Below are 20,086 nucleotides of genomic sequence, written 5' to 3'. Positions count from 1 at the left end.
ATATAAGAGGTTGTGAGGGGAATGGGAAAATAAACAAGGAGAAATATGAATTACAGTGGATGGGGTAGAGAGAGAAGATGGGAGGGGAGGGAGGGGGGATGGTAGAGGATAGGAAAGGTAGCAGAATACAACAGTTACTAATAGGGCATTATGTAAAAATGTGGATGTGTAACTGATGTGATTCTGCAATCTGTATTTGGGGTAAAATTGGGAGTTCATAACCAACTTGAATCTAATGTATGAAATATGATATGTCAAGAGCTTTATAATGTTTTGAACAACCAATAAAAAAAAATTAAAAAAAAAAAAATAGCCAAAGCTAATCTTTAGCAGGAAGAGTGAAGCAGGTGGCATCATTATACCAGACCTTAAACTATACTACAGAGTGATAGTAACAAAAATGGCATGGTATTGGCACCAAAATAGACTTGTAGACCAATGGTACAGAATAGAGGACACAGTGACAAAACCACATAATTATATTAGATAAAGGTGCCAAAATCGTACATCCAGGAAAAGATATCCTCTTCAACCAAGGGTGCTGGAAAAATTGGAAATCCATATGCAACAAAATGAAATTAAACTTCTACCTCACCATGCACAAAACTCAACTCAAAATGGATCAAGGACTTGGGAATACAACCAGAGACCCTGCATCTAATATGAGAAAAAGTACGCCCTAATCTCCATCATGCAGGATTAGGCCCCAATTTCCTTAGTAAGACTCCTGTGGCAAGAATTAAAATCAAGAAGCAATAAATGGGATGGACTCAAACTAAAGTATCTTCTCAGCAAAAGAAACAATCTGAGGTGAAGGGAGCAAATCTTACCCCTCACACATCAGAGCAGTATTCTCTAGGGTATATAAAGAACTAAAAAAGCTAAACACCAAATAAAACAAATAGCCCAATCAATAAATGTGCCAAAGACCTGAAGAGACACTTCTCAGAAAATGATGTACAATCAATCAACAAATACATGAAAAAATGTTTATCATCACTAGCGATTAGACATGCAAATCAAAAGCACTCTAAGATTTCGTCTCACTGCAGTCAGAATGGCAGCTATGATGAAGACAAACAACAGTAACTGTTGGCGAGGATGTGGGGGAAAAGGTACACTCATACACTGCTGGTGGGACTGAAAATTGGTGCAGTCAATATGGAAAGCAGTATGGAGATTTCTTGGAAAGAATGGAACTACCATTTGACCAGCTGTCCCTCTTTTTGGTCTATAGCTAAAGGACTTAAAATCAACATTGACGGGCACACAGCCACATCAATGTTTATAGCAGCACAATTCACAAGAGCTAAATTGTGGAACCAATCTAGATGCCCTTCAATAGATGAAAGGATAAAAAAGTGGCATATATACACAATGGAATATTACTTAGTAATAAAAGAGAATAAAATCTCAAAAAACCAAATGCTTAATGTTTTCTTTGATATAAGGAGGCTGATTCATAGTGGGATAGGGAGTGGGAGCATAGGAGGAATAGATGAACTCTAGATAGGGCAGAGGGGTGGGATGGGAAGGGCAGGGGCATGGGGTTATTAATGATGGTGGAATGTGATGATCATTATTTAATCTAAAGTAAGGTATGAAGACAAGAATTGGTGTGAATATACTGTGTATACAACCATAGATGTGAAAAATTGTCCTCTATATTTGTAATAAGAATTAAAATGCATTCTGCTGTCCTATATAAGTAAAAAGAAAAATCAGCCAATATTTTAAAAAGCAAAAAAATCACTTGTTTAATTTTGCCTTAGAAGTACATTTTCTTGACAATATTATGGCATATTTAAGGCACATCATATTATCAAATTATTATTGAAAGTTAAATGATATTTCTGAACCTTATTTTGGATAGAAACTTTAGGATCAATTTATCAAGTTTCATGAAGGTCATTGTTGGGATATTGATTTGCAGTTTATCTGTGAATCAGTTTTGGAATAGTCATCTTTGTAATATAGCATCTATGCCTAATACTCATATTTCTTAAAAGATATTCTTGAGACAATAAAATTATAGTTCTCTCCCTAGAGGTCTTATACTACTTAGATTAAATGTAGTATTAAGTAGCTTGTTCTTTTGTGTTCTTGTTCTAATTATAAATGTTTTTATTTTATTTTCTACTTGGGATTTACTGAGATAATTTATATGGAGTAAAATTCATTCAAATTGTTCTGTGAATATTGCCAAAGGTACACTTTCTAGTTAATCCCTGCACCAATCCACCTAAAGAATGCTTCCATCACCATGAAAAGCTGCCTCATGCCCCTTGTGGTTGACTCCCATTCACCAAGCCTAGGCACCGTACACTATTGATCTGTTTATAGTTTCTTTTTTTTTTGGACTGTTGCATAAATGAAATCTTGCTTTTAAATTAAAACATAACTTTGAGATTTATTTGTGCTGTTGGCTGTATTTACTCTTCACTCAATTTTATTGGTGATAACTTTTAGTGTTCAACTTGATGGCCTAGTGTTTGTGCAATTTTAGTTTTTGTTACAAAATCTGTCCTGATGGAAGAACATAGACAGTAGAGAACAAAGAAAATATACTTCTAAAGCAATGGAGCTCTGTGGTTTGGCAGATCAGATAGTTTCATAGATAACTGTTATAGTCTGAGTTGATTGCAAAGGGAGAGTTCTAGAAATGAAACAATCTGAGGTGAATAGAGAGCCTACATCTTGGGAGCAAATCTTTACCTCTCACACATCAGATAGAGCACTAATCTCTAGGGTATATAAAGAACTCAAAAAGCTAAACACCAAATAAAACAAATAGCCCAATCAATAAATGGGCCAAGGACCTGAAGAGACATTTCTCAGAAAATGATGTACAGCAAAAGAAACAATCTGAGGTGAATGGAGAGCCTCCATCTTGGGAGCAAATCTTTACCCTTCACACATCAGATAGAAATATGTGAAATGAAAACTAGAGAGGAGGCAGAGGTCAGTGTTTCCATGAATAGGTCCACAAGATGCTACTCGTCTAGCTATGTAGAAATTGAGAAAATAATTCTAAATCTTTGGTCAGTAAAAGAGGTATTTTCTGACCAGTATTTAAAATAAATTGTTTTAATTGTAATAAATTCAGTTTGTTTGGTGCAATTATGACACAGCAATTTACAAAAAGGACATGATCTAATAAAATCACTGTTGTCTTTTTATTCCCCAATGTGTGAACATATCTCCCTTACTACAGTTATCGCTTCACTTACATTTGCTTGTATGGTTTTCCCCAGCCTTACTCGGCCTTTTCAGCACAGTGCCTGGCAAATATTTCATAAGTATTTGCTTAATAAATAAGTAGAAGTTTCCTAACTTTTCCATTTATTCTATGTTTATGTTTCTCCCATAAATACTGGGAATATATTTTGAACTGCTTGTGAGCATTTTTACTAGATGCCCTACTGTTAATTTATATCTAACTGATTCACTAACCCAATGAGTAGATTTGCTTTTTTTCTCCCTGTGTCATCCACCTTGGGTAATGATGTGACCAGTCCTATTGCTATTGAAATGATTCTGGATCTAGAACCTTCTGTATGAAAATCTGAAATAACAAAGAAGTATAATCTATTGATATTATGGCTAAAAACCTTGTTCTTCAAAAACTTAAAGCTTTCTTATCTCTGGGTTTCAATAGTATTATAGGGTTTTGACTTTTTCCCTTTAGTTTTTTCATTGGGATTAGATATCACATGACATAGCTATTTAAATTCCTTGTTATATAAAGTTTATGATTTTTTTCAGGGCAATATTTTCTCCTTAACTTTTAATTGGTTTACTTCATCAAAAATAAGAAATCAATCCAATGAAGTTCTTTTTATAGTGTTTGACAATATTTGTGAAGGTCAGGAGAAATGGCTAAGATACAATTTGGAATTACTGGTAAAATTGTTTTCTGCCTTCTCCCAAATTATTTGGACTTGAAAAAAAAATTTCCATGTAATGTTAACTGGCTGGTATGATGGTGTTGCCTGTAATTTCATAATGCATTTCATTGCATAGAGCTGGCAAAAAAATTTGAATAAACTAATAGGTTTATTTTTCCCAACTGGTAGATAATGAAAAGCCTTTTGTGAGTGTAATTCTGTGTAAACTCATTTAAAAATTTGTACCTAAAGAAATCTTAACCTTGGCCAGATCATTTGTACTTTTATTTTTTGTAGAGTGAAGGTTGTATCTGTATTATCAGCCTCATACAGACTTAGCATGAAATTGTTTATCTACTCATAAAATGATCTAATATATGAAAAACAAAGCTTCTTGGACAACTGTCTCATGCAATTCTAGAATACATTGCATAATTCAAACAATGTTAATATATGCAAAATATTTCAGGTTTGATTTCCAGATGATAAATTGAATGCAGGTGTTCATTGTTTACCTAATTGTAAGATGGTCTATTTTGTTTCTACTTGAAATGCTCTGAGCATGGCTCTAACAGCAGAGTGGGAAACCTGTGCATGCATGCCTTTGGTTTACTTTTACTCTAATGTATATATTGTTCTTTGTTGGGCAAACTTCCCAGGCTGCCTTGCCAAAATAGTATTGTGCATGATGTTTAGGCTGGAAGGATATGTAATCAGATTATTTGTACCCACAGATGGTTACATGATTACCATAAAACAATGGTTCCTAACTATTTTGTGTTCTAAAATCTCTGAAAGTTGTGGAATCCCTTCCCAAGAAAATAATTGCATTATATGCCAAATGTTTTTCAGAGGTGGTTTTCAGTCCTTGTGGGTCATATTCATTTGCCTCATGTTAAAAACCCTGCACATTTGCATACATTGTTTATGGGAACATAAACTGAAACCAACTTTATGGAAGACAGTTTGGAATATTTACCTAATTAGAATACACATACTCCTGTTTTTGAACATTTATCTAATTTTGTTCATTACTCAACCCTCATTAAACTTACTAGGAAGAGATTAAAAGTGACATAAACCCTCAAGAACAAGAATAGGAGAGATGACAATGACAAAAAAAAATTAGAAAGCAAATGAATTAGTGGTGACAGGCTCAGATCTGAGAAGGCCAAATTGCAAGCAAATGGTGGGGCAAGTGAAGAGTTGTCTGCTGTGGAATTCTCAAAGTGCAGACTCTGGCAGCGTCGGGGACCTCTGGAACTGACTGGAGGGGGCAATATAAAAACAGTTTGTTAAAATCTGAGTAGAAGTCTGATCTCTAAATCACCTTCCCTATTCTCTGACTCCTGAGAGTGGCAAGTTGAGGGGAAGCACTGTCTGTGCACTGGGAGAATGTTGGCTTCAGTGAGGGCCTGAGTGTCTTGCCAGAGCCCATAACTCACACCACATGCCTCTGACTGCTGAAAGGGGTAGGGGGCATGGCTTCTTCCACTCAGCAGCCAGTGCACTGGTGACATAGCTTTCTATCATGGGAAGGGATTGGAAGAGTTTTATTTGGGGAACTTGTTCTAAGAAGGAAGATCTAAAAATATTAACCTCAGAGGGTCCCATAAACATCTTAAAACAGTCACTCTATGGAAATCTGTTGGAGGATTTATTCCAGGAAAATGTCAGTTAAAGGAAAATTGCAAAGAATTCATGAAATATGGTATTCATGACGGAACAAAAATGAGGTGTCTTCCCAAGATGATGATCTAGGAGTCCTAGGGTGATCACTCTTCAGTTGGCAGAGGACAACAACTAGTCCAAGTTATAAGAGTCAAAGGCTACTTTTTCATGAATATAAAACTGGTGACATGCCTTATGTGCTAGAACACTCAAGAGTAGATTTAGCTTGTCTTTAATGTGAGTGAGTCATAAGCATATAGAAGTCTAACCATGTGAAACAAGATGATCTCTAATCAGGAAAACAGTTATTCAAGAATTTTAGTTGTACATGATTCAATTATGCTTTAGTCAATGATGTAAATTACACAGTCAATGATGTAAACACTCTAGATTTACTCCAAAGTATGATATCAAAAGGATGGGAAATTGGAAGTGTGAAAATGTATTGTAGTGAGGTTGGGAGGAGAAAGGAAAATAATTTCTTAGATGATGAGCAAAATAGAAATCAATAAATATTATCTCTAACATAAGATAATATATGGTAGGTAAATTGCCATATTCTTTATCCTCTGAAAATGGTGCTTTACTTTTGTACCCTTGCCATGGCCTCCAGGTGTATGGAGTATCTTTCTTTTGATTCTGGATATGCCTGCCTGACTTGCTTTGAACATTGGATTTTGCCTGATATTATACAGGATAGAAACTTACTTCTTAGAAGTAAGCTTAGAAGTCTGCGCTGCTGGGTCTGTTATCGTGTGCTGCTTTTGTTGCCACAAGAAGATATACTATTGGTTGCCCCCCCACCCCGCCCCAGTCTCAACTGTATAGCAATCACATAGATCAGAGCTCCTATAGGTCTGCAACTTGAAGCAGAGCCGTTTCTGCCATTCCACAGCTATATCAGTGAAAAGTAACTTTATTGAAGTATGACACTGAGATTTTCTGCATTTTTGTTACTCGGCAAAAGCTGACTGTCAAACGTGGACATGTATACTAGAAAAGTCAGTTAAAATGAGGAATAGCAATTGCCTCCAGGGAAAATAAAATGGAGTAACAGATCTGGAGTGAATGGGATTAACACTTTTTCCTAACAAATCTTCTAGGGATGTTTGGTTCTTTAAACCATGTTTGCATGTTTAAGTGATGTGTATGAACTGGAAGTTAAGAAAGATATGTTTGATTTGAGTTGATAAAGAAGATCTAGTGTTGGGATAATGGGGCAAGGAAGTTGGGATTGTGATAAAGTTCTTCAGTCTGATAACTTTTTAGATTGCAGCACCACAGTTGAAACCTATGTCTGCCTGATTCTAATATCCTTGTCTTAATTGAAAGTGCCACATATTCACTCAGTGTGTATACAACTCTATTAATTAAGCAAAATGTTTTAATGTGTACAGTTTGCACATATCTGGTAGATAAAGTAGTATTTTTTTTTAATTTTTTATTGTTGGTTGTTCAAAACATTACAAATTTCTTGACATATCATATTCCACACTTTGATTCAAGTGGGTTATGAACTCCCACCTTCACCCCATACACAGATTGCAGAATCACATCAGTTACACATCCATTGATTTACATATTGCCATACTAGTGTCTGTTGTGCTCCGCTGCCTTTCCCATCCTCCACCCTCCCCCCTCCCCACCTCTCCCCTCCCCTCCCCTCCTCTCTCTCTACCCCCTCCACTGTATAACCCTGAGGGTCTCCTTCCATTTCCATGCAATTTCCCTTCTCTCTCCCTTTCCCTCCCACCTCTCATCCCTGTTTAATGTTAATCTTCTTCTCATGCTCTTCGTCCCTACTCTGTTCTTAGTTACTCTCCTTATATCAAAGAAGACATTTGGCATTTGTTTTTTAGGGATTGGCTAGCTTCACTTAGCATAATCTGCTCTAATGCCATCCATTTCCCTGCAAATTCTATGATTTTGTCATTTTTTAATGCAGAGTAATACTCCATTGTGTATAAATGCCACATTTTTTTTATCCATTCGTCTATTGAAGGGCATCTAGGTTGGTTCCACAGTCTTGCTATTGTGAATTGTGCTGCTATGAACATCGATGTAGCAGTGTCCCTGTAGCATGCTCTTTTTAGGTCTTTAGGGAATAGACCAAGAAGGGGAATAGCTGGGTCAAATGGTGGCTCCATTCCCAGCTTTCCAAGAAATCTCCATACTGCTTTCCAAATTGGCTGCACCAATTTGCAGTCCCACCAGCAATGTACAAGTGTACCCTTTTCCCCACATCCTCGCCAGCACTTGTTGTTGTTTGACTTCATAATGGCTGCCAATCTTACTGGAGTGAGATGGTATCTTAGGGTGGTTTTGATTTGCATTTCTCTGACTGCTAGAGATGGTGAGCATTTTTTCATGTACTTGTTGATTGATTGTATGTCCTCCTCTGAGAAGTGTCTGTTCAGGTCCTTGGCCCATTTGTTGATTGGGTTGTTTGTTCTCTTATTGTCTAATTTTTTGAGTTCTTTGTATACTCTGGATATTAGGGCTCTATCTGAAGTGTGAGGAGTAAAGATTTGTTCCCAGGATGTAGGCTCCCTATTTACCTCTCTTATTGTTTCTTTTGCTGAGAAAAAACTTTTTAGTTTGAGTAAGTCCCATTTGTTGATTCTAGTTATTAACTTTTGTGCTATGGGTGTCCTATTGAGGAATTTGGAGCCCGACCCCACAGTATGTAGATCGTAGCCAACTTTTTCTTCTATCAGACGGCGTGTCTCTGATTTGATATCAAGCTCCTTGATCCATTTTGAATTAACTTTTGTGCATGGCGAGAGAAAGGGATTCAGTTTCATTTTGTTGCATATGGATTTCCAGTTTTCCCAGCACCATTTGTTGAAGATGCTATCCTTCCTCCATTGCATGCTTTTAGCCCCTTTATCAAATATAAGATAGTTGTAGTTTTGTGGATTGGTTTCTGTGTCCTCTATTCTGTACCATTGGTCCACCCGCCTGTTTTGGTACCAGTACCATGCTGTTTTTGTTACTATTGCTCTGTAGTATAGTTTGAAGTCTGGTATCGCTATACCGCCTGATTCACACTTCCTGCTTAGCATTGTTTTTGCTATTCTGGGTCTTTTATTTTTCCATATGAATTTCATGATTGCTTTCTCTATTTCTACAAGAAATGCCGTTGGGATTTTGATTGGCATTGCATTAAACCTATAGAGAACTTTTGGTAATATCGCCATTTTGATGATGTTAGTTCTGCCTATCCATGAACAGGGTATATTTTTCCATCTTCTAAGATCTTCTATTTCTCTCTTTAGGGTTCTGTAGTTTTCATTGTATAAGTCTTTCACCTCTTTTGTTAGGTTGATTCCCAAGTTAATATGAGAAAAAAATCTGAGTTTATCATAATGGTAGCCAGATTTAATATTTTTTTATATAGCAACAAAACATAAATGATAGTCTTAGAATTGGGTATTTAGATTTTAAATGTTCTGCCACTTGTCATCAGGAAATCAGATTGACTGGTTGAAAATATTAAATATTTTTGGAAACAAAACCATAACTCTTTAAAAAAACATAACTCTTGTAAGGATTTAGTTTTTGGGACTATACTACATAAACATTATATAATTAAGGCAAGAAGTAATGACAGAACAGTGTATAAGTGGCAGAAGGTACAAAAATAAAGTCTTGATGCCAACTATCTCTTAATCTTCCTTTCCAGAGGCAACCAGTTTCTTCCAAGAACTTCCAAGGAATTTTTTTTTTAATGGTACCAGGGATTGAAACTAGAGGCAATCACTTGAGCCACATCCCTAGCCTACTTATTTATTAATTTAATTTATTTATTATCTTTCTAAGTTGCTGAGCCTGGCTTTGAACTTGGAATCCTTCTGCCTTAGCTTCCCCAGCTGGGATTACAGGCATGTGCCCCTGTGCCCAGTGAGATTCTGTTCATTCTTACCCTCTTATCTCTTTTCTCATTGTATTTCCCATGCAGTAATCATCCTGAGACTTCAGTACTATTATAGAAATCCCCTTTGCCCCAGTCCTATGTAGTGTATATGCTTTCTATATCCCATGCCTTTTCTTTTCTCATCTTTCTCTCCTAGCTTTGTTGACTACCATCTTACGTAGTCTCCTGAGAAGAGAGCACATGTAGACTTCTAGTTTCCCTTCTGGCATGAAAGGAGTTTAGAAGTTATTACTCCATCCTCAAAGCATGTAAACATGTGGAAGAAACTCAAAAGAAGACTCTTATCTTCAGGGACAAGTTTGCCCTGTGACACAAGTTAGGGAGATAGGTGAATGAAGTGAATCAGAATTTGCTGGAGTATGAAATTTAGCTGAGAACAAGTGTCGGGGTAGGAAAAACTAAACTGTAGTTGAAGCGTTGCTGGAGACGTGTCTGATAGTTAACATTGCGAGGACCTAGTTATAGGCATACTTGATGAAGTTTTCAAACTAAATACTGGAGAAAAATCCTTTTGTGTGTCCTACAGGGAAAGGGAAAAATAACTATTTTGACATATGCTAGAATATTTTATTCTTCTCAAAAAGGCTGATCTCTCAAGAGAAACCAACATGGAGAAGGGAAATACCCAACTCCAGCCCACTGTAGTCATGCTATGGGGGCTAGAGCAGGAACTGAGCACTACTTGTGAAGTTCACAGTCCAGAAAGACAGGCTTTCTAAAAGACTGAGACCTAAACATACAACTGTCTAATGCTCTCCCTTTCCCCATATGATTACCACATGACAAGAGTCCTAGTTACCTTAGTTGCTTTATCCAGTGACCAAATCCAGTTATCAAGAAAACATTTTGAGCATATTGAGAAGCAGAAAACAGTTTCAAGAGACAGAGAAAGTACAAGAACCTGACTGAATATTGACAACAATATTGGAATCATTAAACCAGGATTTTAAAACTACGATTAATATGCTAAGGGCAAACTCTTATGGTTAACAGCAACAGGAACAGATGAGCAAGGTAAGTAGAGCATTACACATGTATTTGAGTGATCTCTGCTTACAGTGTCCTTATGCCTGAGGAGAAAACTGTTTTAACAGTTTTAGGGGGCCAACTTTGAGGGGTGTGTTAGTTTTCCCTTGCTGTGACAAAATACCTGATATAAACAACTTGTAAGTAGGGAATGTTTAAATTAGCTCATGGTTTTGATCTATGCCTGGTCCAGGTGCTTTGGGTCTGTAGTGAGACATTATATCATTGTGGGAGGGCATGGCAGAAGATGCTGCTCATTTCATGATAGCTGAGAAGAAAAACAGGAAGAAACTGGGGTCCCAACATACCCTTCAAGGGCACACCCCAATGACCTAAGTTCTTTCTAGGCTCCACGTCCTAAATTTTGGTTCCAACACTTCTCAATAGGGCCACTCTATGGTCTGGGGACCGACATATGGGTCTCAGTGGGATACTTCAGATTCAAACTGTAGTAGGGAGGCAGGTGGTTTGCAGTGTCTGTGTTTCTCATGAGGGCTATCACTTAACCCCATGTTGGATAATGTCAGAAATTTCAACAAACACTCCAACCACTCATTCATTGTAAATTTTCTTGACTAAAATTACCATCTTGCTGGTTTCTTCCCATTTGTTCTTTGTTCTTATTCTTTTCCCCTTTTTCTGCCTGATTGCCTTTGGGTTAATTTTACATTTTGAATGACTGTGCTTCATCACTATTGACTAATTTTTAATTTTTTTTAAGTAATTGCTTCAGTGTACAGTATATACCTAACCACCTTCTTTAAATAACATGATACTACTTCATGAAAGCCCAGTAAGAGAGCTCTAGAGAAGAGTTTACAAGTGCATATGAACTCCTTTTGTTGATCCCAGAGTTCTGTGTTGTCTCAGTAGCCTCCACCCAGTCTTGAGCAAATTCACTCAAATTTTTACCTTATTTCTTCTTACCTAACCATATGGCACCCAGGTTTGCTTGATTTTGTGTTTTGAAGTGGGTGAGCTGGTGTTTGCATCCCTTCTCCTTGAGAGAGGCTTCTCTTTACTAAGGTTTTAAGGCTTTAAGGCTTTTTGGTCATTCTGTGGCCACAGCTTTGTTGGACTGAAGAAAAAGTTGTATTTTTTTAGGTCATTTGCTTTTCTTATTGTTTAGATGTGGACATTACTTTTTTGTATATCCTAGAAAAGAGCAGAAATCCATAATCAATGTTCTTTAGAAATAGGAATTCAGACTTTCCTAAGTGTACACTTTTTGAATTTACCTTTAAAGAAAGGTTTTATTTCAAAAATGACTCTAAACCCCCTAAATAATCTATGTAATAAATCCAACCTAATCTCTGAGAATGACTAGCTTCCATTTCCTATATATTTCATATATTCTTGAACTATATTTGTTTTCCATTGACTTGACTAGCACAATGCATGGCTGGCAGGGGCACAGCATCCAGGATGTTTCCCACCTGAGACAGGAAGGGAGTACCTGTTAAAATGGGATTCTCTCAATATGCATTTCATGAGCACTAGTAAGGCTTTCTGCAGATGTGTTCATTATCTTGGTAATGCAGTGAGTGAGGGGAAAAGTGAAGATCTTTGCTAATTATCTTTGGGATTTAATCATGTGGTGAGGACAGAACTGTGTTTACTAGATAAACATCTCTTTCACTCACATACTACCAGATAATATGAGGATGCTGAAAGTACAAAGCAGAGTTATACCAAGATTAATTTCAACTTATTGAATGCAACTACTGTTAATACTATTGTATTAAAAATACCTAGGAAAAATATCATACAGTATATACCAAAAGAAGATGTAAGTTGTGACTCTTCTGGTGAAATAGGGACTGTATATATTTGGTTTCATTTTCTTGTTCATTAGTTTTGCAACCCACTACATTCAGGATATAAACTCCAGGACAATAAGACACATTTCACCAAGGGTGCTAAATACCATATTCATACTTGTTGCTTTCCTGCAGTCCTCTTAAAATGGTCACACTCTTTCTAAATATGTAAACTACTAACTATCTCAAACCTCTGTATCTTTGCCTGGCACCTTTTGCTTGCACAGTATTCCCTCTCCTACTGTCTTTGTGATGGATATCAGAGACAATTGCCTCTGATAGGCCTGCCTTGGTGCCCTCATGCAAAATTATTTTTTCCATTGATTGCTCTGTAGATACTTATCTTGTGCTGTGAATTACATTCTCTAGCAAATTACTGCTTGCTTCCAATTCTAGACTTGAATTTCTTGAGTACACAAACATATGACATTAACCATTGTATAGCTGGTACTTAGTACAGAGCTTGGAGACATGAGAGTCAGTTGAGTATTCAGCTGAGTTATAATATTGCATAGTTATTTTTCTTTATTTAAATTTTTTTGGCAATACTTGCAATTGAACCAAGGGCCTTGCACATGCTAGGCAAGCACTATACTGCTGCACTACCTCTCCAGTCCCTATTACTTAGTTGTTTTGATGGTTATGCTTAAAATGCTTAAAAATGTTATTTGTATTTTACTGAATCTGGGAAAATTACATTTTTTTAATACCATGAAAGACTGAATTGTTTCTGTGTTTAGAAACAAAATTTAAATATTTTAAGCAGCATATGTTAATGTTTTAAATATTAAGCTGGTAAGTCCCACCATCTCTTTTATGGAATATCTAAATATCTCAAATATAGGAACAAATATTCCATTTATGGTCTAATTCATCTAATTTTTAGTCTTTTGAGAAAAGTAATAGGTGAATGATTAGTGTTAATATTCATTAATATTGATAGGAAATTATAAGTGCTTGATTATGACTTCCAGCCTATTTTAATGCATCTGTTTCAATTTCATTCAAACACCATTAAAACCTTGGGACTTAAGAGGGTTAAAATAAGAGAACTATGACCTATAAATGTCTTGATATAAATATAAGATAGGAGATTTAGATAAAGGTTTGCTAAATTAAGATTTCTGATGCACTAATTCCTGAGTCATATCTTCAGGCATTTTTTAAGTGGGTTTGGAAAGGTACTTTATTTCATTTGTTTATAATTATTTATCCAACACCAGAGACTACTGAGGGAGCTCAAAACCATTAAGAATGATTGTAACATTTCTATTAACTTTGCTTTTGCTTGTTAGGGGATAGAGAGGATAATTCTATAATACAGTCAGTAGCTAATTAAATGGTTTGTGAATTCTCTAGGCTTTTCTTTTTGTTTCAATTTTTACCAAATAAAAGACTCATTTTATTTAAAATTATATTGCAGTTGGTTAACTTTGAGTTTTTTTCTCCCTCTCACTCCGTTACACACCAGTGTAGTGACTATGACTTGGAATTCGGAACCGAATGTTTACAGTTGGCTCTAAAATATTGCCACATTAAAGCCAAACTTGTAGAAGGATCACCTGACCTCTGGAAGGTAAGAGATGTTTTTTTGGTTCTGAATCTTCTCTGCTTGTGTGTGCACATATGTGTTTACTTAGATTTTAAAATGAGAACCCTGAAAAGGATTCAGTCTCACTGGGTTTCCTGAGCCATCAAAGTGTGAGATATATATATATATATTCAATTTTTGAATATATATATTCAATTTTTTTTGGCTTGACCTAAAGAAAATTTACTCTTAATTCAGACAAGTTCCATTTTAGTTCATAAGTTTTGTTTTCTCCATTTTTTGTTGTTGTTCTGTATATATAGCCTCTTATTCTGATCACCCAATTGAATTAAAACTGCAATTCTGCTGCCATAATAGCAAAGTTTCCTCCCAAGCCTGGGTGGTGGCTCCAAGTAGGTTGAAAGTACACCTGCCACAGTTTGGACCATTGGGGCAGTGGCCAGACCCTCTCTTGGCCCTGCATGAAGAATTGGACTCCTTTCCCTGGTGAGGCCCAACTCTTCTAACACCAAGTTTTGTTCCTTTGTAGGGGATGAAATGATTGCTGGAAACAAGTTAGTAGCACTGTTTACCCTACTCCTTCCTTTTGAAACAGGCACATTTTGCAGGGTGGCTTGCCCTTGTTTAATAGGTCCATAGTATGTTTCCTCATTGAGGCTATATGGGTCCATAGTATATTTTCTCATTGAAATTTAGAACAGAAAGTTGTATTGGGTGTTTTCCGAGTAACAAGATGGCCCCACTGCATGCTGAGGTTGTCTCAGACAGCCTCACCAAAAATATTGGTGGGTTTGGATTGGTTGCCTTGCAGAAAAAATGTGTACAGTATTGTTTCCTCATTTAAGGACATCTGAATGTTATCAGCCCAGCAGCTGAGCACTTTTCATTTTATATTTTGTATAGATGGCTCTTGTGGGCTTCTCTTGGTATGATTTTTGAGCACTTCTCTTGGTATGGCTATTTAGGGATGATTGCTAGTCATCTCTGTGATTTAACCAGAAGTTGAAGAGAAAACTCTGTTCAGCATTGTGCATCTTACTTACATATTATTTGCTTACTATTAATAGAGAACTAGCATAGTTAGTATGCTTCTAAAATTTTTGGTGACATAAATAGTAATTATGTGGATTTTTGGCAATTACCTATTAGGTGTTTTGTTAAAGATCTAGATTCACATTAGCACTACTCTCTTGGACTATCTTGCTAGACCTAGTTCAAAGGCCCTGGAGAAAAGATGAAAAGTAGCAACTCTGAGGCACTGCATTGTTACTAATATGTTAAATATCTCTGGCCTCAATTTTGTTTTCTGGAGGTGTGATTATTTACCTCTTGTGGGTACTCTGACCAGAAAACACTCAAGTTTGTGGATAAAAGGGAAGCTTCACATTGCTCTTTGAATTTTCCACTCCATCTTCACAAATTTGTTTTTATTTATTTATTTTTGTGAAGTGCTTATACTGTCACTGTCTCCAGCAAGAGAATTAGTCCTCAGACAGCTTGACTGTCATGTCAATGCACTGCAACATGTGGCGGGTCTTTCCACAGTGCCTCTGTTGGCACCATTGATGAGTCATTTAGCATGTCCTGTTTTGTGGGTTAAATGATCTCTCTCAAAAAAAAAGTGTTAAAGACCTAAGTCCTACCACCTATGAATGTGATCTTACTTGAAAAGAAGCTCTTTGCAGACATAATCAAGTTAAGTAAGATCATACTGAAGTAGGGTAGGCCCTAAATCCAACATGACTGGTCCTTATAAAAATAGCAGAAGAGACACATGCAAGGAGGATGTCATGTGATGATGTGAAGCATCTGCAAGCAAAAGAATGCTAAGGATTGTCAACGGTCACCAGAACCTGGAAAGAGGCCAGGAAGGGAGCTTCCCAAAAGCCTTCAGAGGGAATTTGGATTTATCTACACCTTAGTTTCCAACTTGCTGCCTATAGAACTGAGAGAGAATGAATTTCTGTTATTGTAAGCCATTAAGTTTGTTACAGTGCCCTCTGACATACATGCCCAGGGGTTGACATACTCTTTTAGGCCTCAAGTGAATCAGGATCATAGTATTACTTCCTGAACCAGGACAAAGACAGAGAGCCTGACTCCCAAGTATGAGATTTGAGTAATGATGTGCATCAAAGGGATGTTGGATTTGAAAAGGCCTGAAATGTGGTAGCCTGGGCAAAATGTCCTACTAATCACTGTGTCAACTTTTAGATGCCACATTTCTTCTGAGTGAGATGAAATTATTGAGTACAAATATTCCAGGTATTTAAATTTTATTGTTTCCTTTTTCTGCCTCCTGTCTTCTATCTATGGTGGTTTTTTTTTTTTTAATAAGCTGTTTAGCCCTTATTTAATTCCTCTTCGTGGCATTGTATGATTTTCCTTTAAAAACTTAAATTCCTTTTGTGGTATGATTTTTTTTTTTTTTTGTAAATGTAGAGTATTTGTTTAAATAATAGCAATGGATATATATTTTGGAATCAGTATACAATTTGCAAACTAACATCATAGATGCTGCCATTTAAAAAATGTGCCTGAGAAATATTAGTGATGCCAAACTGCTAAAATTAGTACTGGATGTAGGGCCAAGTACCTGGAAATGAGATTTGGAAGGCTGATATAGAGAAAGTCATGTTTGGATATAATTGAGGCACTTCATGACCACAGAACAGTAAGGCAGGAGAGGATACTGAATTATCGAGCAGTCTGCCAGCTCGGAATTCATGAACTCCACAGTAATGGAGAATGACCAGAGATTTCTGATGATTGCATATAGGACTATTTTAACTATCGTCTGAAGTTGGAGGATGGTTTTCATTTTAATTTTTTGGATCTCTAAATATCCAAAATATTTCATTTCAATTTTTTGGACCTCTAAATACAGAATCATTTCATCATATATATTTTAGAAAAAGTAATGCAAAATGGAGACATTCAGGGTCAACGTCAACCTTCCTGGTGCTGAGGAAAACAGATTTTTAATTTTTAAAATTTTTCTAATTAGTTATACATGACAGTAGAATGTGTTTTTGACACAACAAATTTGTTTTTTGTGCCTTTTTTTAGTGTGACATAACTGTATTTATGTGGGTTTGTCTCTGTCTTTTATTCTGTACCATTGGTCTACATGTTTTGGTGGCAATACTGTGCTATTTTGTTACTATGGCTCTGTAGTATAATTTAAGGTCTGGTATTGTGAGGCCTCCTGCTACACTTTTCTTGCTAAAGATTTCTTTGGCTATTCTGGGTCTCTTATTTTTACAAATGAATTTTATGATTGCTTTTTCTAAGAAGAATGAGATTGAGATTTTCATAGGAATTGCATTAAATCTGTATGTTTTTGGTATTATGGCCTTTTTTACAATGTTAATTCTGCCTATCCAAGAGCATGGGAGATGTTTCCATCTTCTAAGTTTGTCTTCACTTTCTTTCTTTAGTGTTCCATAGTTTTCATTGTGGAGGTCTTTCACCTCTTTTGTTGAATTGATTCCTAAGTATTTTTTTATTTTTTTAAGCTATTGTGAATGGGGTAGTTTTTTTTTTTTCTAATTTCCTTTCAGCTGATTCATCACTGATGTATAGAAATGCATTTGATTTATGGATGTTAATTTTATATGCTGCTACTTTGCTGAATTCATTTATGAGCTCTAGAAGTTTTCTGGTGGAATTTTTTGGATCTCTAAATATAGAATCATATCAGAAAATAGTGATAGTTTTCTTTTTTTTTTTCCTATCCCTTTTTCTATCCCTTTAATTTCTTCTAATTGTTCTGGCTAGAGTTTCAAGGACTATGTTTAATAAAAGTGGTGAAAGAGGGCATCCTTGTATTGTTCCATTTCTTAGAGGGATTGCTTTTAATTCTTTTCCATTTAGAATTATGTTGGTCTTGGGTTTAGCATAAATAGATTTTACAATGTTGAGGTATATCCCTACTGTCCCTAGTTTTCTAGTGTTTTGAACATGAAGGAGTGCTGTATTTTATCAATTTTTTTTGAGCAATTCATTATCTCATTTAATAGGTAACAACTACAATATGAAAAAGAAAACTTAAAAATAAATAACAATTTATCTCAATCAAAGAGAAATACAAAATTAATTGTTAGGGAATTGGATATAAAAATTCAGTTCAGTGAGTGACAAAATCAGTTGGTGAACCTGATTTGTTGTTTGGATTGTTTACTGCAAATCTTTGTTTTGGTTTTATTTTTTTTGTGAGGAGGAATCTCTAAGCAGAGCAAGATAACTATTGGAAGCTGCCAGCCCTGGGTTTAGTGGATCAAATGCTTTTTTTTTTTTTTTTTTTGCACCTACTGAGATGATCATATGATTCTTGTCTTTAGGTCTATTAATGTGATAAATTACATTTATTGATTTCTATATCTTGAACCAACCTTGTATCCCTGGGATGAAACCCATTGATCATGGTTTACTATCTTTTAAATATGTTTTTGTATGCAATTTGTCAGAATTTTAATGAGAATTTTTACATATATGTTCATCAGGGATATTGGTCTGATTTTTTTTTTCCTTCATGTGTCTTTGTTTGGTTTTATTATCAAGGTGATATTAGCCTCATAGAGTGCATTTAGAAGTGTTTCCTCCTTTTCTATTTCATGGAATAATTTGAGGATTATTGGTGTTAATTCTTCTTTGAAGAATTTGGCTGAGAATCTGTCTTGTCCTGGGCTTTTCTTGATTGGTAGGCTTTTGATGGTGTCTTCTATTTCATTGCTTGAGACTTATCTGTTTAAATTGTGTATGTCATTTGATAGGGAAGGTTTGGGTAGGTCATATGTGTCTAAAAATTTGATGTAGTAAAGATTTTCTATTTTATTGGAGTACAAATTTTCAAAATAATTTCTGATTATCTATTGTATTTCAATAGTGTTCATTGTGATATTTCCTTTATTCACAAACTTTTTGAGTTTTCTATAATTTGAATTTTCTTTCTCAGGTGGCATGGCTTAGGGTTTATTTTCTTTTTTTCAAAGAACCAACTTTTTGTTAAACATTTTGAGACAACAAAAAGGAAAACAACTAACATCAAAGATGTTATATATAGCCTCTTACTCTGTTCTGTTATTTTTTAAATTGTGTATTTTTTCAATTTCATTTATTTTTAGCTCTGATCTTAATTATTTCTTCTGGTTTTGGTGTTGATTTGTTCTGTTTCTAGGGCTTTGAGATGTAGTGTTAGGTCATATATTTGTTGACTTTCTATTTTTTTAATGAATGAACTCACTGCCTTCATAGAGTCCCAGAGATTTTGATATGTTGTATCACTATTCTCATTTATCTTTAAGTTTCTTTTATTTCATCCCTGATTTCTTCGGCTAACCATTCATCATTCAATAGCATATTATTTAGTTTTGAGATGTTTGAGTAGTTTTTGTTTTTATTCTATCAGTGATTTATAATTTCATTTCATTATGATCTGGTAGAATGGAGGATTTTTTCTCTATTTTAGTATTTGGTAAGAGTTGCTTTGTGGCCTAAGATATGGTCTATTTTAGAGAAGGATCCATGTACTGCTGAAAGAAAGTATATTTTCTCATTGATGGATGAAATATTGTATATATGTCTGTTAAGTCTGTTATTGCTTGTGTTAGTTAATTTTATAGCTTCTTGATATAGTTTTTGTTTGGAGTCTCTATCCAGTAGTGAGAAAGGTGTGTTAAAGTCACCAGTATTACATTGTTATCTATTTGATTTTTGCAATTGAGAAAGGTCTGTTTGATGTACATAGATGCTCCATTGTTGCATAAATATTTACAATTGTTATGTCTTGTTGATGTATAATTCCTTTAAACAGTATGGAATGTTCTTCTTTGTCTCTCCAACTTTGGCTTGAAGTACACTGTATCTGATATGAGGATAGAAACCCCTGCTTTTGTTTATGTGGTCCATGTGATATATATATTTTTTCCAACCTTTCACTTTCAGTCTGTGGATTAGGTGAGTCTCTTGAAGATAACATATTGTTGGCTCTTGATTTTTAATTCACTCTGCCAGTCTGTCTTTTGATTGAGTTAAGGCCTTTAATATTCAAGGTGATTATGAAGACATGATTTGTATTCCTGGTCATTTTGGTTTATTTCTAGTTTTTAATTTAGTTTGATTGTTCCTTTCATTTAGTTCTTCCTGTTGCTTGTTTTCACTTTTTTTCATTTCAATTTCATGGAATATTTTG

General features: G+C 35.4%; 1 protein-coding gene across 8 annotated transcripts in view; it reads left to right on the top strand.

Annotated features, from left to right (window-relative positions):
- The window catches only part of Crppa (CDP-L-ribitol pyrophosphorylase A), a 307,433-nt gene that overhangs the window by 78,595 nt on the left and 208,752 nt on the right, over positions 1 to 20,086 (top strand). For 7 of the 8 annotated variants that reach the window (XR_007346127.1, XM_048799651.1, XM_048799650.1 and 4 more), the window contains one exon: positions 13,813 to 13,917. The exons of the other annotated variant lie outside the window; for it this stretch is intronic. Coding sequence is in view for 6 of the 7 variants with exons in the window: in XM_048799651.1 (XP_048655608.1) it covers positions 13,813 to 13,917 (105 nt within the window). In the remaining variant the exon portion in view is untranslated. The remainder of the gene's footprint in view (positions 1 to 13,812; positions 13,918 to 20,086) is intronic. 8 annotated transcript variants of the gene reach the window in all.

This window comes from Marmota marmota, unplaced genomic scaffold (assembly GCF_001458135.2).
Source record: "Marmota marmota marmota unplaced genomic scaffold, marMar, whole genome shotgun sequence".
In the NCBI taxonomy this organism is placed as follows: domain Eukaryota; kingdom Metazoa; phylum Chordata; class Mammalia; order Rodentia; family Sciuridae; genus Marmota; species Marmota marmota.
This window is presented reverse-complemented; position numbering and strand designations above follow the sequence as displayed.